The 23,744-nt window shown below is 38.2% G+C and overlaps 1 protein-coding gene across 1 annotated transcript in view; it reads right to left on the bottom strand.

The window, feature by feature from the left end:
- The window catches only part of LOC122721144 (epidermal growth factor receptor), a 166,062-nt gene extending 142,894 nt beyond the window's left edge, over window positions 1-23,168 (bottom strand). Inside the window, exon 1 of the mRNA XM_043948458.1 lies at window positions 22,407-23,168. Within this exon, the coding sequence (XP_043804393.1) occupies window positions 22,407-22,488 (82 nt within the window). The 5' untranslated portion in view covers window positions 22,489-23,168. The remainder of the gene's footprint in view (window positions 1-22,406) is intronic.
- Window positions 23,169-23,744: the final 576 nt, after the last annotated feature.

Raw genomic sequence — 23,744 nt, 5'->3', positions numbered from 1 at the left:
TGCGTGGGTCGTGTACCGGCTAAAGCGTCTCGCGCATGACAATCAACGTGTAAAGCGAGCTTAATGGATTCGTGTACCCCGTTTAAATCGTCTTCCACGTCCACGTGAACTTTCGAGCTTCGACGGTCTCACACCGACGCCAGCTCTTACAGATTAGATTCTCTCTATCAGGGAAAAAAACTCATTAACAATTTAAAAAAAAAAAAAAAAAGGAAAAGAATACTTTATAATTAATTTTTCCATCGCTCGAAAGAAAGATACTTGACCTTTAATCTACGTCACGAGTAATAAACGGCAAGGAAAATGCATTTAATGTTACAATGTTAACGAACCAAGCAATTTTCTCACACGGCTCTACTGGATTTTCCAAGTACGTTTACGTTCCAGGGTGCGGATAAAACTCTTCTTCTTTGCATTCCTTGACACGCAAGATAACTTCACACTCGACTATCGCGATCTTCCTTATACATTTCTCGACACGATTTTATAATTTATCATTCGCTAAATCTGAATGTTCCAATCTCAAGTTGTCTTAATTTTTGAATTATTGAAAATCACATTTTGCCGGAACAGTTTCTGATTGGAGCAATGGCAACTTTGAAATTACCATCCGTGTGAACAAGGCCTAAGGTGAGCTAGCGGCAATCGCTCGGTTCCCAACGCAAGAAATTCCGTTACAGGGCCGTATCCATCCAGGAGTTGTCGCTTCCGTTTTCAGGTCGGCGTGCATATACGAAACGTGTTCCACCGTCGAAAATGCCGTACGTATGCGCTTCCGTCTTATTCAGAAAAAGGCCGGTTTATTTCGTCCCGAATAATTATCCGCACGCGATTTCGGGTTACGCCTTTATGACACTTTAATTTCGATTATGGTACACCCTTCTTTGTCACGGGCACGTACGGTCGTTGCTTCTGAAAAATATCATTATCTTCTTCGGATTGTTAACGATAACGATGACACGAATACGTGACTGAAATGGGAGTAACAAGGAAGAAGAGTAATTTTAAACGAGCGCATAACCGGTGAATATGAAATGGCCTCTTCTTCGCCTCGTAACGTTCGTATAGAATTGCGATCTCTCCTCTTTTCCAATCTGGGTAATCGAATACTCGTCCTTTTTATTTTTTTTTTCTCGAAACGAGCCCTTCTTCGATTACGTAAAATTACGTCGAGATGTCGATGGTAGCCACAATTGGGGAAGCTTGTCGAAATTGTGCAAACCCCGGTGGTTGCTGATTTCTCTTTCTATACCTCGTGGATCGCGCTCTTTTCTTTCTCAGAAACCTTCGGGACGTGGGAAGCGAAAGGCAGGCAGGGGCTTCGAAGTATGTTGCACATGTGCCAAGAAATGGGTGGCGCCCAACCATGTGGCGAGAAGAGCATTGTAAAGAGGAGACGTGACATTTCGAAAGGATAATTGGAGAATATTTCCATTTGCAAGAAAAATCGTCAACGTATCTGTCTATGTGAAATTAATTTTAAAATTTCTCACTCGTCGTGCAAAAAAAAAAAAAATTCATTGTCGTAATAATCTCGCGTCGTTTAATTATAAGGTTAATTATAAGGTGTACCGTATCGCGGACAATGTTGCAATAATATTTTTCCCCATTAACATTCCATTACGAGTTAAACTGCATACTTAATAGCCGCTACCCTATTCAGAATTTTTTTCGTCCAGCCTTCGTCATAGCTTATCCTTTTTCATTCTATTCCACGACCAACTTCCCACTGCTCGAATATAATACTTTGCTCACTTTGCCTCGCTTCCCACACGAGATGCACACAATGCGCTTTTTACACGTACGCATGATGTTGAAGAAAAATTGCTTTGCCTTCTACTTTGTCTCGATAATGACAAGCAACGCACAATATTTTAAAAAGTAATCGCTATTTCTCAATCTTCTTTCACGTATCCTCTGCGGGGAAGAAAGATACTCGAGGAAAAATAACAGGATTAGAAGTTTCCCTTCTCAAAAGTATCCATTTTCCTTCCAGGCCAGGTACTGCGCTAATTAACGTTTCTTTGAAATGGGATAATAATTTTCATGCCGGCTTTTCTTTGCTCGGCCTGCGTTTTTTTCCCCCTCCTCGAACGATCATCGCGCGGAACACGGTGATCGTCAAGGATTTTCCCGACGCCTGTATCCAGAAACTGTTCTTTATTCTGCAACAGTCGATCTCTTTGCATGCAACATTTATCGAGCGCGGCTTCATCGGGCGAGGAATTTCAATCGATTTAATTTTAAAACAAGAGAGGCGCAATAAGAATCTTGAAGTATCTTTAAATGATAAACGTGAAGGGAATAAATTGAATAATTTGAAGTTCAATCCTTATTTTCATCCTTATTGTGCACTCATAAGATCAAAGATTTAATTCAAACGACGAGGTTGAGAAATCCTTTGAGGAAAAATAAATTGTTCAACGTGTTTATGTAAAGAGAGTGAAAAAAAAAAGGTATATATATATAGTACGATAGGTAGTAAACTAGTAGAATGTAAAGAAGGGAATAGAACTTTACACATGTCGACTTTGTCGTTCCCTACAAAGGCGCGTGACCCGTAACTGATTAGTGTTACGCATGGTTACTCTTGGTATTTCGTCTGGCCTCTGTACGCATCTATAATCGAGACAAATTTATCATTCGCATCTTCCAATTGTATTTTACGAAAAAAGCTACGTAAATATAATAAAAGAAGAATTAATAACTTTTCATTGCACATAATTTCCAAAACTATACTCGAATCATCACGAAAATTCTAAAAATAAAACAAAGATCTTTGTAAGAAAATTTACGAGATTTTTCATTACACGCAATTTCCAAAACTATACTCGAACCATTACAATTCTAAAAATAAAACAAAGATCTTTATAAGAATCTTTATAAGAAAATTTACGAGATTTTTCATTACACGAAATTTTCAAAACTATACTCGAACCATTACAATTCTAAAAATAAAACAAAGATCTTTGTAAGAAAATTTACGAGATTTCTCATTACACGCAATTTCCAAACTACTATACTCGAACCATTACAATTCTAAAAATAAAACAAACATCTTTATAAGAAAATTTACGAGATTGGAAATAGGAATGAAAATAGGAATGACAATTTTCGATTCGATTAAATATTCCGCTTCTATTAAAATTAAACAACGTGTACATCTCGTCCTGACCTATCCCGACACGTCATTTCCCCGCAAACGTTGCGCACGAAAGCGATAACTGATTTTAAGAAATGGTATTAAGTAAATGAGGGACCGTCTGGAGTATAATTTGGGTGGAAGATAAAGAGGGGAAGGGGAAGGATCAGACGAAGGTCAGGATCGTCCTCGTGGTTCGCAAAGAAGGCGCACTTCCACTCTTCCACGAACTCTCGACAAGCGAAATGCTCGCCGTCTTCTCTTTACTGCTGTAGTCTCGGTTGGTGGAGCGCAAAACAACTTCAAGCGCTCGCCAACTTCGTTCAACCATCTCGCTCGAATAACGGAGAACGGTACTTGGATCGAGCATTGGAATTATCGTCCTGCCCTCGCCACGTTCTCGGTCTTCGAATCAGACCAGGGGGGAAAAAGTATCCTGGCAGGAACTTTTTTTGCCACAGTATATACCCGGGATAACGATCGATTGTCCGCCATTGCAACGAAGAAATTGCATTCGCTGTAGCGAGTTTCTTGTCACTGGTATTTGCCATCATGGAGTACCTGATCTCCAAGTCCGCTTTACAGAGTAACAGGCTTCTATCGTGAGGGTGCAATGGAAAATACAGATAGAACGTGATATCGTAAAAAGGAATAGATGGATCTGATTTTATAAGGAAAACGATATTCCTTGATGTTTTAGTGTGGAGTAGACTTGAAAATTTGTTGCGGCACGAATATGAATATCTTATTTCAGCAAAACTGAGAGAAATTGGATAAATGATTCGAATGGACGATTCTCTCGTAATTTCTCTAAAATTAGACGATATGATAGAACAATGATGGATCGAGAAATCGATGAGGGAATATTTCAGAATGATTTTAATAAAATTAAAAACAAAATATAAAATATTAAATAATTATAAACTATTTTAATTCTTGAGAACTATATCGAATGAATAGTTAATCATAGATCTATATCTCTATTCCAATATCTCTCAAAGATTTTTTTAAATAAGATTCATGGAACTTTCCATATGGAGCCATGCCTCATTCTTCACGTAGATTATTCCACAACTGTTCTAACCGAGCTCGAAGGTTCGTCGATGTGCCACAATGAAACGAAAACTTCACTTGTTGCTCAAAGTTGGCGAAAGATCATTTTCAATTAAAGAATTCCTTCCTCTGACCGATCAATTTAAGTACCGTGGATCGCCAACATCGTACAATTCCAAGGGGGACCCCGATCCCTTTGCTCCCATGCCACAGTTGTTGGAAGGTAAGCACTGTCTACTTTGCGATCGTGATCACGAGGCAAATGATTAATGCGCCACGAACAAAGGAAGGAGCAGAGAAAGCCAGGTTGTTCGTCGCCCTGTTTGCCGCGGTTCTTATCTACCGATAGAATGCCAGACCGCCTACCATTGACTTTCCTCCGCAGAATTATCAGTCGACAGTGATTATACTATCGTGGGTGGTCGTCCAAGGTGCGAGTAGTCTCATTATAATTCTTTCATATTTAGAAAGAGAGAGACGAGGAAACGAATAGATTCGATTAATTAATTAAAGACGATAAATTACTCCGAGTTTTTTTTTTTCCTTCTCTTCCCTCGAGTTACGAGTTATTCTATCTCTCCAAATAATTCGTTCGTTTAAATCAATTCCCTTGGAGGAAAGATTGATTTGACAGTTTACTTCCGATTTAATTACCTTCTCGAGAGGAGCACGTCGAGAAGAGGCAATGGACGAGTTTCAGAGTTATCGCGTTGCGAGATCGGCGTCCAAAGTCCTGCTCGTAAATTATAGCAGCAGAAAATTAATGAGAGACGGGCATCGAAAATCGTTGGCAGATGCGAGGTGTATTGGGGAGCAGCTTGAAATCGGAAATCTTGACCTAGGCCAACGGTGGAAAAGTCTTCGGTGGAAGAATAACAGCATAACCTGTGGCAACCATGGTCCATATTTCAAGAGTTTACCCGAGATGGGGATGCTGTTGGTTCATCACCTGCTCATCATCATCATTGAGCGTGGGATGATGCACCGTCCCAGGTAAAGAGCGTCCAAAAGAAATGGGCGAGTGAAAAGGGAGAGGATAACACGACGGACGGTTCCCTCCTTTATTAATGGATGTGTGAATATAAAGATCGTGCACCGTTTCTCTCCCTCTATCTCGTGAAGTATCCATCGTTGTTGTTATGGGTTCACCAGATTTTCACCGTCCTTTGACGCGAGGAGGAAAGGAGAAGGTTCGGGATTCAATGGTTTAATCGAAGACAGTGTGCGTTTGATAGATACATCTGCGCAATTTTTCTTCACGGATTAGATATCCGAGCGATGCCTATCACATTTGACGGATTCAAATTTCCAAACATGCATGTCAGTTCTGAAAATTAACCGTCGAGAGTCGAGACTTTGTTTTTGCGATTACGTTATAGAACGAATTGTTACTCGAATTTTGTTATTCGTTAGCCTCGCCTACGACGCGCGATAACGTTATCTCGTAATATTATTTGTTTGCTTTGATACAATACTTCAAATTACGCCGTAAATGTACTTGAAGTATTGTTAAGAAGAAGCTTGATTATACGAGAAAAAGAAAAAAAGAAGAAGAATAAGCGGAAGATCCATTTGGATCATCAAATAATCAATTAATTCCGATCGGAGGGAATAATTGAATTAGAAGAATCGTAGGGAATGATAATTTTTATTCGAGCAAACGAATTATATTCATAATTTTCGAAAAGATTGAAAACTAATCTTTACGATCTTTACGAAATGAAAAATTTTTACTTCTCGCATTCCCGACTTCTTTATTTTCCCACTTTATTAAAATTATTCTCGCAATAATTACTGTATAATTCACGGATTATCACAAACTCTTTCCCATTTTTCTTATCGCGCCATTACTATGAATATAACATGGTATCCGTGATGCAATTACTTCGGTATGTTATATCGTTTACTACAGTACTCACGTAAGAAGTTAAATAGCGGTATAAGCTAGGGAAGTAGTTAATCTTTCCCCCGTAGTACGTACAACAGTTCGAACACGGATCGCGTTAAAACGAATCTCTCCAGCTCCCATGGATCACGACACGAGGAAGTAATCGAAGACGCTGGCAAGCTGGCGAGATGGCTTTTTTCTCAGACTCTTTCTGGGCCATACGCGTCATAAGTTTCCTTAAAACATCGGGAAGAGGCGAGTTGGCCAGCTGCCGGTGCGTCCATGGGACGCCACGCGTGCATGTGAGAAAAAGAGGAGAAGAGGCGAAATCCTTAGAACAGGACGTGCTCCTCTCGAGAAAGCCTCCGCTTCCGGGTTCACCTCTGTATTAGATATTCATGCTCATTTCCTACGGGGCAGCTGCCACTTTTTCTCTCCCCCTCTCCAACGAGAAGGGAACTTAATTTTTAAGACAACCAACGTGCGCGCCAACGTCCGTCCCGGACTCGCAACGGCAACCTGCTCGAACACCCACCCGTATGCCTGTGCCCCGCCGTTTATCGCCGATTCCTATATCTATCTGTGGCCATAGGGAAAGTGGCGAAACAGGTTCGACAGAGGTGGAAGGGTTACGCGTGGTTGATCGATAATGGACTCGTGAGAAATTCGAGTTCGAAGAAACTTGAAAAGAAATCTAACCTTGTTTGAGCGTTTGTTAGTTATGGCTAGTGTTTTTATGAGTAAGAGTAATGGAATAACGAGGGAAATTTGTCGTGGGAAAAAAAGAAGAATTTTGGGATATTTTTGTGAATTTTTTTGTCTTTGAATAAATTTAATTTAAAAAAGTATGAACTCGTGTTGATACTGGTTGTATATTGTGTGAATAGTTGTGGTTATAGCGATTAATAGGGAGAAATGTTATGTTAAGTTATGAATTATGAATCTGATTATAACGAATCTTACGTTTGAAATTGGACGAGGATCGTTTTTCATTGTGAGCTCCTCGATTGTTCCCGACGAAACGTTATAGGGAAAATTTTGTTGATTTTTATTAAAGCGCCAACGATAAAATGACTCGAAACACGAGATTTACAATCGCAAAACAATCCCAATGTTCTTTATGACATGTGTCAGATAAGAGCAGAAAAGAAACGGGTTGAATTTCAATACATGCTTTATCGTAGCCCCAACTGTATAACGTAAAGGTGAACGATGTTAAGTAAATTGATATATCAATGAAGAATCAATGAATCGTAATTATGAATGAACACGCGTGTTTCTCGTATTCTTCAGTGTAGTATTTCCCTTTTTTGTTAAATCCATAATATCGATATAATCGACCAAACATCGTATTTCTTTTTTTTTTTTTAAATACCCAGAAAACGGATCTTTAGGAATGAGCTTAGAAATGATCCCATTGGAACGAAATTCTTCAACGTGGAGATATTTCACGTGAGTTTTTAGGGAGAGGAGTATTCCCATGATAGAAAGGGTGCTGTGTAAATCGTCGAGGGAGGTAGAATATCTCGGTAGACCTGTCCTAATATTTACGAAACTGGAGTGCCCTTTCACTTTGCTCCCTCGTCTTTCCCCAAAGAGGACACCGCGAAGAAGAAGCTGGAGACCATTTTGACTGTGTACGCGCCTTTTGTATTCGTTGTGCATCGCTAGACAACCACTTAGCCCGTTAGGAGCAGCAATTTGTGGGGATTTTTGGAACGGTAGCCCTTAAACGGCGCTTGGAATTGGAAACGGCCTTAAACCTTGCAAGCAAAATAAGTATATTAGAGGATGTGGTGGTTGATGGATAAATATTTTTTTAACTCTATTTCTCAATTGCTAATCAATAATAATAAGTATTCACTTTAAAATTTAAAAATAATATTTTTACTTGCCGTGTGTTCGTGCAAGTGAAAAAATAAATTCACTTTTTTTTTTTTTCATTTAAGACGAATTCAAATAACCATTAATTGATCAATTACGGAGCGGAATTTTGATAGTTGATGAAATTAGAGCGATGTAATTCGCTAACGAACAACATCGGGTTTTAAATACTAAAGGGGCGAAATGTGATTAAATCTTGTTCCCACCGACGATACAAAGCTACCACAAAAGGTGCAAACTACATCGGTAGCGTTATAAGCTATCGTGATATGTAAACTGATATTTATAAATCCTTGCTACACAGTACCGGATAAATAAACAATTTAAGAAATTGAAAAATATCAGTTTCTTTCAAAAAATATCGCCAAACGAATTAGATGAAAATAATTTCAAAGATTTGAAATAATAACATCTCGAAGGATGTTATTAGATAATTAGATCTCTTTTTTCTTATTTTTATTAACGCAAAACTTCAGGCTAATGCGACCAATTTTCGAGCATATGCACGTATCGTTCTGAAACGCGAGGTAAATAATTATTCATTGCATATATATATATATACATATGTCTGTGTGTACGATCGACGAACACGTATAGATAATATTACTATTACCAATACTAATCGAGAGAGTAGTGTGAACGAGGCATTCCAACAACGCTTACGTTTATGGCATGCTATTCTATTAGTATCAAACGACCATTGCAAACTACCTCTATTATTGGAAATTGCGGTAGAACGAGAAATTTCCTCGATGAATTTTTTTTAAGAATATTGAATTACGAGCGCAACAAGTGCCGCACACCGCAATTATCTTCCAATCTTAAAACTAGAAATATTAAAATTATCAAAATAGCAGGTTTCGTTATTTTTGTTTTTCTTTTTTGCAATATACTGAAAATACATACCGCCGACAAAATTAATATTAATTTTTTTTCTCCAGATCGAGTCATAATTACACGAATTCGTTTAATTATAATTATTTTTTTAAAGACCGTTTTCAAGTCATCAAACTCGATAGATTCGTGATCGTCTTGTTGGAATAATTTATCGAAAACAATGGACGTACGTGCATCACGAAGAGGTAACTATAATTCTTCTTTTTTTCTTCTTCTTCTTTTATCCTAGACTTTGTATTTTCGTAGCACTTTGTGTACTCGAAGTATAGGAATATCAGAGTGACGAGTACCATTAGTCAATACACACGATAGGCAACGAGTCAAGGGAATACATGAATACTTTATCCAGTACGTGCTGCTTTTCCAATCTACCTCTCTTCTTTCTTTCTTTCTTTCTTTCTTTCTTTCTTTCTAGACACGAACCGTTCGCCTGTTCGTGGAACTCGTCAAGTTCCATCGGCAACATGCGTGCTGCGTGTGCGGGGATTTTTTGAACGGAGCCTTGATATACGCACTCTAGAAAGCATCTTGTCTCAAGGGGACACGAGGAAGCGAGAAGAAACCGCGAAATGGATCGTAAAAGTGCACAAAAAAAAAAAGAAAAAGGCCTATGGTTCGCTCTCAAGGTCTCTTATCATTTTGCCAATTAACGATCATGCTTTCTCTCAGGTAACAAAATTTCTATCTACGATAAATTAATTCAACAAGAAATTAGTAATTTTAAAATAAATCGAGTTTTATAAAAATATTATTTAATTTAAAATAATTTTAATTCAATTATGTAAAACTTAAATCGAAGTGGTAGTGAGAAATTTTTTTTTCACATTCACAATTACTACGTTCTCAAGAGGGGTGTATTACGTACATCCTGGCTGAAAAAGGTTCTTTACGCGAACCAACAAACCATTTGGCTTGTCGGCATTCACTAGCAGCCGTTCTGACTTGAAGTGGTCCATGCATGCCTTTTTCTACGGGGCCAAGTTGCCGGTGCAGGACAATTCAACACTCTTTTGTTCGTTCTTGTGTACAAAGCAACCTCGATACTACGCAGATTGCATTGACCGTGGGCCTATCTTTCGGTCTGGAGGAGAAATCTCTCGTGTCATCGTGATCGAAGGAAGAGGGAACGAGAATTTCGAGGGTGGAAGAATGCCTCGTAACTATAATAGGCATCGAGGAGGTCATCGTTGCGTGTCACGCGCTTCTTCCACCTTTCTTCCATCTACTCTTTTCATCGTGAAACGATGATGGTCTTCGTAAAAAAACAGACCAAATCAAACGATTATTATTCAAAACCTTTCTTTTTTTCCTTTTAAGAAAAAATATCTTAATACTTTCCCACGAGGAGAATAAATAAATTAATTCAACCATTTATATATATATATATACATCGTTCAAATCGACCAGTTAAATAATTCAACGAAAGTTTCTTCAACTTTTTTAAGGTTACATAGATCAACCGAGGTTTCGTGTACCCTTTTTTTCCCCTTCCCCCCGTGGTCGTTAATGGCATTTTAGATTTTAGAGGGAGAGGGTAGGACATATTACGTACCGGCAGAGATGGATAAAGAAGAAAAAGAGAAAGGAAAGATCGGAGAAAAACAGAGCGTAAATGTGACGAGAAGACACGGGATGTCAGCGTGTCTTTCTTTTCCCATAACGGGATCGGTAAGAGAAGAGGTTTGGATTGATTTACGCATTCAACGCCTCGGTCTACCTTATCCCATGTGTCTAATTAAGAATCGTGCCGCATAACCGGCACGAGAATATTTTATCATCTTCGTATATTATAACGTAAAATAATTACTTCCATATTCGACTCACTACACAGAGTGTCTAAAATTCATTAATATACACAGGAACGAAACGCCAGTAACATTCTGATCGACTTTGCCACGTTATTACACAGCCAATTTTCCGCTGCCGTATCTCGAACAGGCAATCAAGTTCGATGTAATTTCACGCATGTTCACATGGCATATTACCGAGCCGCGCGCGTCAAAAAGGAAGCTTATAGGCGTCTCTCTGAACTTGTATACACCCGCGAAAAAATGCTCGACAAGAAGCTCGACATATGCCTCTACACTACCAAGTGTGCCAACCATACGCACATGGCCGGCGAAACTAACTTTTTTCCTTCTTTTACGACACGATGTCCTCTCCTGCGGCGCGAAACGAGCTTTGCATGCGGTTGCGTTTTCGCTAAGCCGTGTGTCAGGGGTCACTAAAGAAAGAAAGAAAGAAAGAAATTAAATTACTACGACGACGAACAACCTTCGATCGAATCGAAGAGAGTCATCCTTTTATCCATCGTCCGTGTCATCAATCTTATCAAAAAGAAATTTTTCTCGTGGAAAATTTAACGTCGACAACCGTCAATGGAACTCGTATGCACTCGTAATTCGCTCGTGTATTTACCGTATATCGCAGAGTCGTATAAAGCAGAGGTAAAGGTATCCCGTAGAAACGAAACCGAAGAGTATCTTATTCCTCGCGCATACGCGACGTTGAACCAACACGGTGTTCCTTAACCGCGATTGTGTCGACGAGAAGCAAGTGTATATATATATATATATATATATCGCTGCTTCTTCTGGCACTTCCATCTCAGTGGCGTTCCCACACCAAGACCGCTACCAGAGTGTAACGTTATATCTTCGCCGCGCTATGGTGGTTCTTTCACTATGGCGAACCAACTCGTATCTCGCACGCGCACTATCCTATACCGTATGGGTGGCCGAAGTGTGACAATCTCGCCGCTCCTTTTCTTCAACTGCTCAAGGTGATTTGCGACGAGGAATAAAGGGGGAATTTGCCAGAACGCTGATAATGATCTTCGAAATATTTTCCAAAATGGAGAAATTGTCCATGAAAATTTCCTTTCCTTTTGAGACACGCGTCTCGACGACTTCAATGTTGCCAAAAAAAAAAAAAAAAAGAGATCTTTTTCTCTGGTGGTAGGGAATCAAGATTCCTCGAAGATTGTTCATCGCCCTCTTATCTTTTTACGAGCCTCAAAGTTTCTAAAACACGAAACGTAAGGTGCATGCAAACTAACTGTATAACCGACGATCTAGCCCTCCCTCTTTCTTTTTCTTTTTTCCTCTCGTGTCTCTTGAAGGCGAGTTCCCGTCTCAAGTTCAGTGCCACCTACAAACAGGCTCGCAGGTTAGTCTCGGTTCTCCTGCTGCTCGCCTCTCCACCTCCATCAGCCGCGCAGCAGGGCCACGACTACGACGCAACAATGCGGTACCTGAGTGTCGTGGACCCTCGGGTAACTTAACCCCCGGTGCCTTTCATCCCTCCTGGACCCCCTGTCTCGCCTACCGCCGCCACACCATCCGAGATTCTCTGAAGTCCAGATAACAATGGCCAGCCAGATTTTCTTTATACTCATTCTTCGCAGGATGCGCCATTTTCTTGGTGCACATGCCGTATCATACCGGTGTATGGGGATGTCCTGAAGGTGCAAAAGAGACTCTCGTCGCATCTCGAGCCAAGTTTCGGAGAGGAAGTGGGGTTTCTTGTTCTTCCAACCATGTGCCTTTCCCAATATTTCTCTATTTTGGAAAATAATATCATCGGATCCTTTCTATATCGCTTTAAACGATAATAAAACGAATAAAAAGTTGAATTACTTTAATTATTTCCACGAAACGATATTTTTCCTCGATCTATAATTTATAATCTCGTTTCGTAAAATGGCCATAGTCGTTGAGAGTACAAAGATGATTCCAAACTCGCCAAGAGTTGTTGAGAAAAACTAGAAGATTTCTATTGATTTGCAAAGAATGGAAGAAAAATATACATGCACGATTCGCTCGATCGAATGCGATCGATATCGATTGGCTGGCGCGATCCGACGACTGTAGACGAGGATGCGAAGGAATGGGAGCCCGAGTTCACTTGTTCATCCAGTCTGACCGACGAGGGACGACGGTTGGACGTTCACCCCGAGCGAAGGGAACGCGAGTTCGCGAGATATCGAGTCCCGGTTTGGAGCAGCGCTAAGTCCCCGGAGACATATCTGGGCTGTTTTCTTCGGGACTGGTTGCCTCATTTGGTATAGAAGAGAGCCACTTTGCGAAGCGCGGCCTCGTCTTACGGCGTATCGAAGCCGCGGGACGAACGGATGTGACTCGTTCTTCATCCTTTCGGTACAAGTCGCAATTTTACGCGAGCTTGTCGACCGACAGGAAAACATCACCTTACATGGCCGAGCAATACGATTCTTTCGTCGATTGCGATCCCCAAGAGCCAAGGGATTGTGGAAGAGTATTTCATACCGATCGTTCGCTGTACAGTTATTATTATAACTAACGGATGATTCCTGATCCCGAGGAAGTTCAAAGAGGAATTCTATTTTTCATTTTTTTTTAATTTTTACTTTTTCTTTTTGTATATTAGTTTTTTTTTTGGACTTTGATTTCTGGATTGTCAATTATACACTTAATTACTTTACTTTATTTACTTAATTAATTTTTCTTAGCGTTTGTCGAATGAACTTCACCTTTGCTCCGACGAATTACTAATTACTAATTATCGTTGGATTTTTACAAAGAACGATCGATAGACAATAGAACACATGTTTAATCACAAATGTCAAAACATAATATAAATTTATTTAGGTGAAAGCCCGTTACTTTTCCCTTCGAGAAACTTTTTCCTCTCGTTTTCATTAGCACGCAATACAATATATGGTATATGACAAGAAGCGTTTGAATTGCAAATAAACGAAAGCTGTTGAGGGAAAATTTAAAGAGAGATCTCGTCGACCATGTTTTTTCCCCTCCCCCTCTCATCTACCACGAGAGAAACTAATCGATTTCTGGGATATGTTCCGTTTATACCGAACGAATGTGAGAAAAAAGGCAGAAACGGAAAAATAAAAAAGATACGTTCCCCGTTCTATCGTAACGCTACGATACCCCTTTCCTACTGGGAATCGGATGTCGCCTTTACTCGCGTGACGAGAAACTAGAAGAACACGTGAGAAAAACGCGAAACCACGACTTTTCATTCCCCCTCGCGACTTTTTTCTATTATTAACAAAACGCACGCCGCTCTATTCTACACACCAAGATTCATTTCCACGAATAAAATATCCACGAAATAAAACGAAAAGCTAGAAATCGAGAAATAATTTCTCCTCCGTTCTATTCAATCTAATTCAAAGCCAATCTATCACCAAATTATATTATTTGATTCGTGGAATAGAAAGATAAAAAGGAAAGCCATATTGATCGCGAATTTCCTCGGAGGGATATGCGAGCAAGTTGGAAAGAAAGAGGAAGGGAGGCGAAACGGGGAAAAGAAAAAAAATGGGAAGAAGCCGTGGAAGAAGAGACGAAAGAGAGGACCGGGGGCCTCGTAGCGTGCAATCTTCGCCCATTGAAGACGCGCTGGGAAACTGCACGGTTATTATGCCTGAATGGAACAGGGGACGGGATGCGAAGGACGGAAAGGAATGTCGAAGGTAGCAGAGAGGATGGACGCGAAACGTACGCGTTGCTCCTGCCCAAGGGGGAGGTTCTTGCTTCGCGACCGCGGCACGCAACCCGGAGCCCGTGTGGTGGGCTTGTCCACGACCGAGTTCCCCACCCGAGGCTGCTCGAAAACGCATCAGGAACACCGTGTTTGAAGATCGGGTGACGCGAGTTTCTCGGTGGCGCGAGATGGTCGTTGCGATTTTACGAACGCGCCATCTCGATATCCTTGCCTCGCCGGTTTTATGAACTCACTCAACAGGTTGGTCTTTGATAACTGGTTGCCCGAGGTGTCGTTATTCAGGCTTTCACAGCCCCTATTAAACGTTGTTTCGAGAGGTAATTCCGTCGCTAAATAGTATTATTTCAAGAAATAATCCTTCAGAGAGACAGAGACAGAGACAGAGAGAGAGAGGGGGGAGGGGAACAATGACGACGGACGAAGTTTTGAACGTTTCAATATTATTGCAATTCATTCGTTTTTATCTTATCGCTCTCGACTTTGCCGCACGTTCGTTCAAGCTTATCAATGATAAAGAGTTTAGAAAAGTTATGAAACGCGATTTATTATTAAGTGAATTTTTTTTCCTTTCGCGTAACGTTTTACCGATTTTGTTTCGAGCGCATCCGAGTGAAAGAAGTCTTCTTAGGCTTCAGGATCTTGCTCTTCCATTCGCGGCCGTGTGTGCGCGTATGTATGCACTTATATGTGCGTATCTGGGGACAGGATGCTGTCGAGTCGATCGTCGAAGCAGCTGGGACGCCTCCATTCAGAGAGACAGTATCGTACGAGCCGCGTACAAAACACGCTTGATAAGAAGCACCTATAGACGGTCATAAGGCAGACGTTTAAAGAACCGCTCCGAATGTCATGAAAGATATCTATGGATATATGATAGAAATGGAGTAATAATTCGACCAATATACTTTTATCCGATGTTATCCGATACGAACAATTATTTTTCGAATCGATAAACAAAGATTGATTACAGACGTGTTGCTTGATAACGCTTGCCGATTATTTTACGTTTTCTAAGTTATTTTCGATTTACACTTTACGATATTATAATAATAGTGTACATTAAATATGAATTAATATACGTGTATGTAATCAAATCTTCGGTATTTGTTATTAAATCATACAAATTTTTTACTTTATTAAATTATCCTGTTTGCGATATTATTATCACGCTTTCTTCTCTACGTTTTCTTTTTTTTTTTTTTTTTATTATGTATACAAAATACGATAACAGTTTTATTAAAATAAGAGATGTGAAACTTCGTTTCGTATCGTGTTACAAAATTCACGTTTTAAAAAATTCCATTACCGAGCAAACTTAGCACGATCCCGAATACTCCCGATCGAAGAATTAGACGAGTTTATCGATTTTTCTGACGCATTCTCTCCAAGACAACGTCTTGCTACAAGCAAGAAACATCATCGCGGCATTGAATTCCGGGCCAATACGAGCGCCCCCCTCATCAACCTCAATTAAACTCCACCGTCTCGCACTTATACTCACTTCGCACCCGAGACGCACCGAGTGTTGCTGGTGTTAAGTCACTATGTATTATTGGTCGAGCCGAGTTCGCCTCGAAGAAGGTTGTTCTGCAGACTTGGAGCCATCAAAGGAATCCTTGTTACCGCACAGTTTTCTTTTTTTCCTCGAAAAAAATTCCTTACGAATAAAGGAACAATCGTTCGTCCCCTGATCGCGCGTGCTTATTTAAAACAATTGACTCGAGCTTGATCTTATATTGATCGCCAAATATACGTACTTTCTTCTCATCTCGTTTCCATCCACTGAACATTAATACACCGCTGCGTGGAGTAGAAAGTTTCTTGTTTACATTTCGTACGTTATAATTATAAAATCGCGAGCTATTGTACCATCGACATCGCAAATTTCTCAACACCGCCTCCTCGATCTAACAGTACCTGTTAAGCGACGGTCACTCGATTCCCGGCACCAAGAACAAAGGCGACATGGCATTTCAGTTTTATAAATCTTCCACGAAAGGCGACTAAACGTTTCTTCGAGCCTTTTTCTTCCTTCAATTCGAAATAAGAGGAGAGTTGGAAAAGGGGAGGAAAAAAGAGAGAAAGAGAGAAAAAAAGAGAGATGCGAGTTAGCAGTCTCCCATTCTCTCGGTGATTACGAGAATGTGCACCGTGATTGATCCCTTTAGCCTCGTCGAGTGGCGACATTTAAACTGTCACGATCAGCGACCAACTAAGAATCCGTTGTTAAGATCTTTTCCTGTTAGTGACCCTCACCAGTGTGACCATGAGACTCCTCGAGGCTCGTATGATTCAAATTTCACGCCGGGCATGACGTTGAATATCCCCGTTAGGATTATACCATCGATAAAAGCAATGTCGTTGAACTTCAATGCTCTCGATCGTGAAAAAAAGAAAAAAGAGAGAGAAAAGAAAAGAAAAGAAAAGAAAAAGTGGTTGGATCCTCGATTCGATGTGGACCGTTTCAAAACGTTGCACGATGAATGCACGAAGCGGCGTGCGCAGGTCTTTGAACTTGCTCCTTACGAGCAACGAGAGAGTCGATTTCGAGCGTGTTCCTTTGCACGGCGAGCGTGCGTTTCGGAAGAGGCTTTATATCATTTTCTCACGTCCCGAGCGCAACACAGAAAAGAAGATAAGATCTGACAGCGAGCGAGTATCGAAAACCGCAAAATCTTTCACGCAAGATTGAATATCGAATGACGACGTAACTAAAAGCAACCGAGTGAAGAGGGGAGAGAGAGAGAGAGGGAGGGAGGGAAAAAATAAAAGATCTTTTTTTGCTATTATGATACGTTACGAGCGTATTTCCATTTTTTTTTTTTTTCAACCCAAGAGTATGCTAATCGAGAATATTTTTAATATTTTTTTTCGTTTGATAATTTGATTCGTGACTTGAAAGTCAATAAAAGTTTTTTCTCGATAATCGAATAAAATAAATACGTGTTTCGTCGTTGAAGCATGAAATTTATAACGAAATTTTTTAATCTGATTATATATCCGCGTATTCATTGAATGAGGAAATTTTTCATCGAAACAGGAAAACAGGAAAATCTTGTTTTCTTTCGTTTTATGCAAAATGGATGACGCATACTCTAATAGAATTATAACGAAAACAGAAAATATCGTTTTAAGATGTTAACAGGATTTACTTGGAAAGAAAACCGGAAATCAATTAGAAATCTCAACTATTCTACTTACAATCAGTGATAATAACTGAGCGAAAAGCTACAATTTTGAGCTATTTTCCAATATTCTTAATTTTGTTATATTATATATTGAAAAACGCAAGAATAGTTAATATCGTTTTTGAAATATTTAATTTAAGAATACATAACAATAACAAACACTTTGAAATTTTACATTGAAAAAACGATTTTGCGAACAAGATGATACATAAGCGGTTTTTTTTTTCCATTCATAAACCGGAATGCAAAGGAAATTTCTTATTTGCATCACTCTTTAACACGGTACAAATCACGGTTCTCGTAATATTAAACTCAACAACATCGTAACTTTCACGTATAGTTGCAGTAGTCAGGTCGTTTCGAGATTCCTACGTAGAACGAAAAGCAATATGAATGGATGAGAGGTAGGCAGTCACCGTTAAAACCCTCGCAGCAGGATGCATCTTTTGCCCGTAAGCTAAATAGACTGCATTTCACCGAGAATTTCTCGACCATGTTGCCAGATTTTTCGTACCATCCATTTATAAAAATATTAAAATTTACAAATTTTGAAATAATCACCCAAAGAGATTACGAAATTAAGGATTCTCCTCTCTAAGCGAATATTAAATATTTCAAAGAGATAGTTATTTACAATACTTTGTTACACGCGTAACAAAATGGTGGCGAAGTTTATGAATATATTCATAGAGACGAACACGAAGTCAGAATAATCGTGGAATGTCGATGGAGCACAATTGGCTTTTTGTGCGCGCTTAGATTCGGCGGGTGTATCATTTCATTAGCCCATTAAACAATTACGGTTAAGCCCAGTACACTTAGGCTCGTGTCTACAACCAACTGTGAATGCGTTCCTTGTAATTGAACTACGTTAGTTCGGTCTCTTTCTTGGTTTAACCAGACACGTGGGTCTGATGCCCTTACCAGAGATTGATAATGGAGTTCCCACTGATTCTAAACAACCATTTAAACGCGATCTGCCTTAATATAATTAACACATTATTTTTATTGCTTTCTGATTAGACATACACACATATACGTACAGACGATAACATCCTTATGCTTTATCGTTTAATCTTTTCCACATTCTGATTGTTGCTCATGATTGAAATATGTATATAAAGGATACCGATCATCGAAGAATAATAATAATTTTATATAATAAACTCGTTTTCACGTTGTTTTTAATGGTAATGAAATCTGGTAAAGCAACGGTAATATATTTGCAATAACGTTACGAAATGATTAGGATTGTGTATGTGTATAGCGGAAATGCGGCTTGGCTAGCACGAAGTAACATAGGAGAAACAAGTATATCGTTAGAACGCGAGACAGTAAGTAAAGCGTGGTTGATGCACGAGGTGAATGCATTGTCGCTCGACCCTGATTGCTTCTGCTGCCGCCACAGCACCAGCAGAGATAGCTCAATTGTTGAACATCCATTGCTACTAAAGTTCATTCACAGTAAGTCAAGACCGTTACTGTTTTTCAAGGAATGTAATATAGGCCGGATCAATTAACGCGAGAGCCCTGGAGCAATTGATTCTTTACAAGTTATCGAAGTCAAACGTGCAACGATCGACACACACTTCTACATCGATTCATATGATATAATAATTGAAATTTTCTTCAGCGTAAGAAGCAAAAATAGATATTTATTCCAAAATCAATGTAATATATATCGAACGATTCTTGTCTAATTAAATGAAGATTTGGAACAAATCACGTTAGATTATTTTTTTAATTCTAAGAAAGAAGTCATCGCTCGAAAATTACTTGGAAACACGTAATATCTTTTAATGAAAACTTTACTTTTTCGAGATAATGGAATCAAACGAGACGTAATGCAAGAAGCGTCACGATGGTCGAATCACTTGGAAACATCATCGCGCAAGATGATTCGCGAGGTGATGCGTCATCGATTGCGATCGTCATCGACATCGGTTCAAGTGGTATTGACCCGAACTCGTTCCCTTGCATCCATGCGACTCGTTACCAATTCGTGGGAACGCCATGGGTATCCAGTACTAATTTTCCACCCGGCGATCCCGTTCACGTGAACGTTTGGCAGAATAATTATTTCCCCGAGGAGACACGCGTAAAAAAGTTCCGTGCAAACGAGTTTAACAAGTGTGAACCGCACTCGGCTAAACCGAAGGAGAAAAATTTCATCTCGTGTTAGTTGGAAACATGAATTGGCAATGTTGCTAAACGTTTCCAATGGTAGAGTGAAAGGATATTTGTCGTATCCGGTTAAAACGTGCGAATAATTCTCGATTAAAATAAGATTCCTTTTAGAATTTTACGAGTTAAATCAAGAGATAAGACAATTTGAATTCAATCAGCTAATGTTATGGCTATTAATTATATTGAAAGAGAACAAATTTTATTGCAAAAATATCAAAATAGTCGGAATATTTTTAATAAAATTAATAAAATTAATCAATTGCTAATCAATAGCTCGGATATGATATTTCGAGAAAACGTTCTTTTTCTATTTTATATACAATATTAATAACAATTGCTCGACCGCTATTGATTCTAAAACTAGCAAAAAGAGAAAACGAAAAGAAAAACTTGAACATTAAAAAGTAAAATAACGTATTGACGTTATTTAAAATGTATGAAAATGAAAAGAAAGGGAGAATTTTGCCAACGTACTTCGTTACTTTTTCACCGAATACAAAATCAGAATTAGTCAGAATATTTTCTCGATCGCCTCGTGATCGATTGCATATTTCTGATTCGCGTCCCGATCATTTCATAGCTGCCGCGAAATTGTAGCGTTCGATTCGAGTCTCGACTTTATGGTTGGCTGGCTACCGCTCCTCTATGTCTTTCTTTCGCATACTAAAGAGAGAAAAGAGAGGAGAGACGTTGCGTCAAGAACGCGAGGGAACGCGTTCTTGCCTCTTCCGCAGGTTGCTACTCGGCTTTTTTACTCGACCAATACTCGACCGAAGAATTCAATGAGGAATCGGCGCATCACGTTTGATTTTCCCGCCATATTTGGTTATTCCACGTTGTATTCCACGTTATTCCTTTATCTGATTATATTATCGTTTTCTACAGTATCGTCGATTGATCGATATAATAGCATATCGAGAGAGAGACAAAAGTTAATCGAAAGATAAATTATCGTATATAATAATCTATTTCAGTAACAGCGAATCTTTGATTAAATGATTTTAATTACACGCTTGAATTAAACGAACATAAAAATCAATGATATCAGAAAGAAACGAAGAGTAATAATCAAATCTATAAATAATATGACGAATAAACGTTTCATGATAAATTTTTAATCATGTGATGTGTAAACGAAATCGTGACGTTATTGATGCACGTTGATCGAAAAATTAATTCTTAGATAGTCGTCCAAGAATTAATTTTTCTATTCGTTAAATAATTTATTTTCCTTTCTTTTAACAATTTATTTTAAATAGTTATTTTTTTAAAACAATCTATTACTTATGTAATATATAATTTTAATAAAAAAAAAAAACTTCTAAAGTATAATAAAACTTCTAAAGTATAAAAAATCCAATATTCGCCATTCAAGAGTTAATTAAATCTATAATGTAAGTCTCACTGGACATCGTACGAATGGATAGGAAATAAATCGTTTAATACGACAAAGAGTCTTGAGAAAGCACCTGGCAATAAGTTCGCGATTTTTAAGGAATGGTATTCACGGTTTAACAAAAGTTCCAAACGAGACACGTCGTACCATTGGCCTCATTCTTGGCCGAGCGCTCTGGGTGAACCGATCTTATTAAGGCTTAATTAGCCATTTAACAAGATATATTTAACTCACGGTTTACACAGCGGCTACATGACGAAAAGTGAAAGAATCTGAGGTCATTAAGTGGTCGATGCATTAATTACGATACAGTTTATGGAGAAACAAAACGTTCACTTTTTTCCCCTTGTTGTTGTATTTTTAATTATCAATTAAAAAGCATATTTATGCTAGAGAATGTGAAAGAAAGAGAGGAAAAATTAGAACATAGAAAAAAAAAATCAGTTCTAGATGTTCCTACAACAGATTTCTTATTTGCTTATCTGTAAAGTTAAACTTGATGTTTTGCTTACATAAAGAGTTTATCTTCTTTTTTATGTTTATATAAGACAGTTTCAGGTGAAACAGTTTCAACTAATCTAATTAATGTTGATTTTAAAACGGAAATAAATTTTATTTTTGCTAAAAAATAGCAATAAAATAATTAGCAATAAATAAAAAATAGTTTAAAACATACCTAAAGTTTTAATTTCATTGAATTACCTATATGAATTATTTATAATATAAAAATAATAAAATCTGTCATAATAATTTTCTACATGTCCCAAATAATTTGTTGACTGCAAATGATTTGTAATAAGAAAAAGTTAAAAGTTATGTTTCATCCATCTATAAATAAAAATTGCAGAATTATGAATTAATGATTATAACATTTTATATTCATTAAATATATATATTATATAATATAGTTCAACTATATTATATAATATATATATATATATATATATATATATATATATATAAATTATATTATATTATATTATATTATATATAATAAATTAAATTATATTATATATAATATATATATAAATTATATTATGATGATTCAACTGCATAATTTAATATAATTTATAAATTTATGAAACATATATAAATTGAAATGATTTATTAAGTAATAGTCATCAAAATTAAATAGGACATGCAACTATTCAAAGTTTCCTTTATCATGTATTCGATAGAAAATATTCTCACGATATAACAATCAATTCTCATTTCGAAATTTCATTTTTTCTCAGTTTAAAGAAAAATAAACAATTGACTAACCTCTTTCCTCGATGACGTCTGCCTCGATGATGTATATCAGCATGAGGAGTACGCAAACCCCAAGGATCTTGGCTGGTCCCATCTTTTATCCAGGGCCTTTCAATCCAGGGAGAATTCCTCAGGCACCTTCACAATAAAGATCGACGCATATCCACTACACCAACACCGCACACTTAATAATACCGCACTATATATCACTTAAAATTTTTTTGGAAGCCCCTGAACGTTTAACAATTAACAGGGCGGTTGAATATAGTTTCACATCGAGAACGAAGTGTCACCAAGTCGTAGCAAGTTCTTTATTGCGATATCAAAGGTTTAAAATTTCATTAGAATCTACTCGTCAGGCTTCTGTATCAGTCCACTTAAGACGAGTCTACATTATATTACAGATATTTCTTTCAATTTCGCGAATTCCACAGAATTTCAATTGCAGGAGAATCACGAAAAGCACGAGCCATTAATTCAAATGTTTCGAACGCATGCGCGCGTTGCCACTGCTCCGTTTTCACTCAATTTGTTTTGCAACAATGCCGGTTATACATCGAAGAAAAAGGATATCTTGAATTCTATGACTTCACTGATTTAATGTACCAAATTCACTCGCGATTTGTTCGATAAAAATACACCAATTCGATAAGAATTAACGACAATACACGACGAACTTGGAGTCAATGTAAGAAGGCGATCGACCACCTTCTCAGGCGTCTCTCGGTGGACAGCCTTACTCCCACGCTGGCCGAATCAAGAATACGCGCGCCTTGTCAAAGACGAGTTATAATTCCGTTCGATGTCGACAGGTGGCAGTAACATTGAGACTCGACGAACGCTTACGAACATTGCCGATGATCAACGAAGCGATAAGCGGCATCACCGAAGCTATCTGGTTAAATATTTGAATATAAAAACAGATTTTTAAATGTGAGATTACAGAAGAAAAAACAATATTTCATAAAATCATTATGCCTATAAGAATCATAATTCTAAATATACATGTCAAATTTATATTATTTGATGAATGATAAAATTAATGTAGAATTAATTGTATAAGATTTATTATTTATACTTGAAATTATTTAAAAGCCACAAATTACCTCTTAAGAAATAAATGCACCAGGTCATTGTCCATTGAAACAGGTAAGATATGTCGGCATATACGGCCCTATCGATTCTTTGAAGACAGTAGTCGTTTGATCGTCGCAAAAATCATCGAGGGACTGGTTTCTGTCGTCGAGGCACGCACTTAGAGTACGTGCGCACATGCAACTGCGTATCGAAGAGAAAACTTGATACAGAAAAGATGCGATCAGCAATGAAAAGAAGAAATATGTTATTAAA

The sequence above is a fragment of the Apis laboriosa genome, unplaced genomic scaffold (genome assembly GCF_014066325.1).
Source record: "Apis laboriosa isolate Shangri-la unplaced genomic scaffold, ASM1406632v1 scaffold14452_cov158, whole genome shotgun sequence".
NCBI lineage: Eukaryota > Metazoa > Arthropoda > Insecta > Hymenoptera > Apidae > Apis > Apis laboriosa.
The sequence above is the reverse complement of the archived record's forward strand: the minus strand, read 5'-3'. Positions and strand labels throughout refer to the sequence as shown.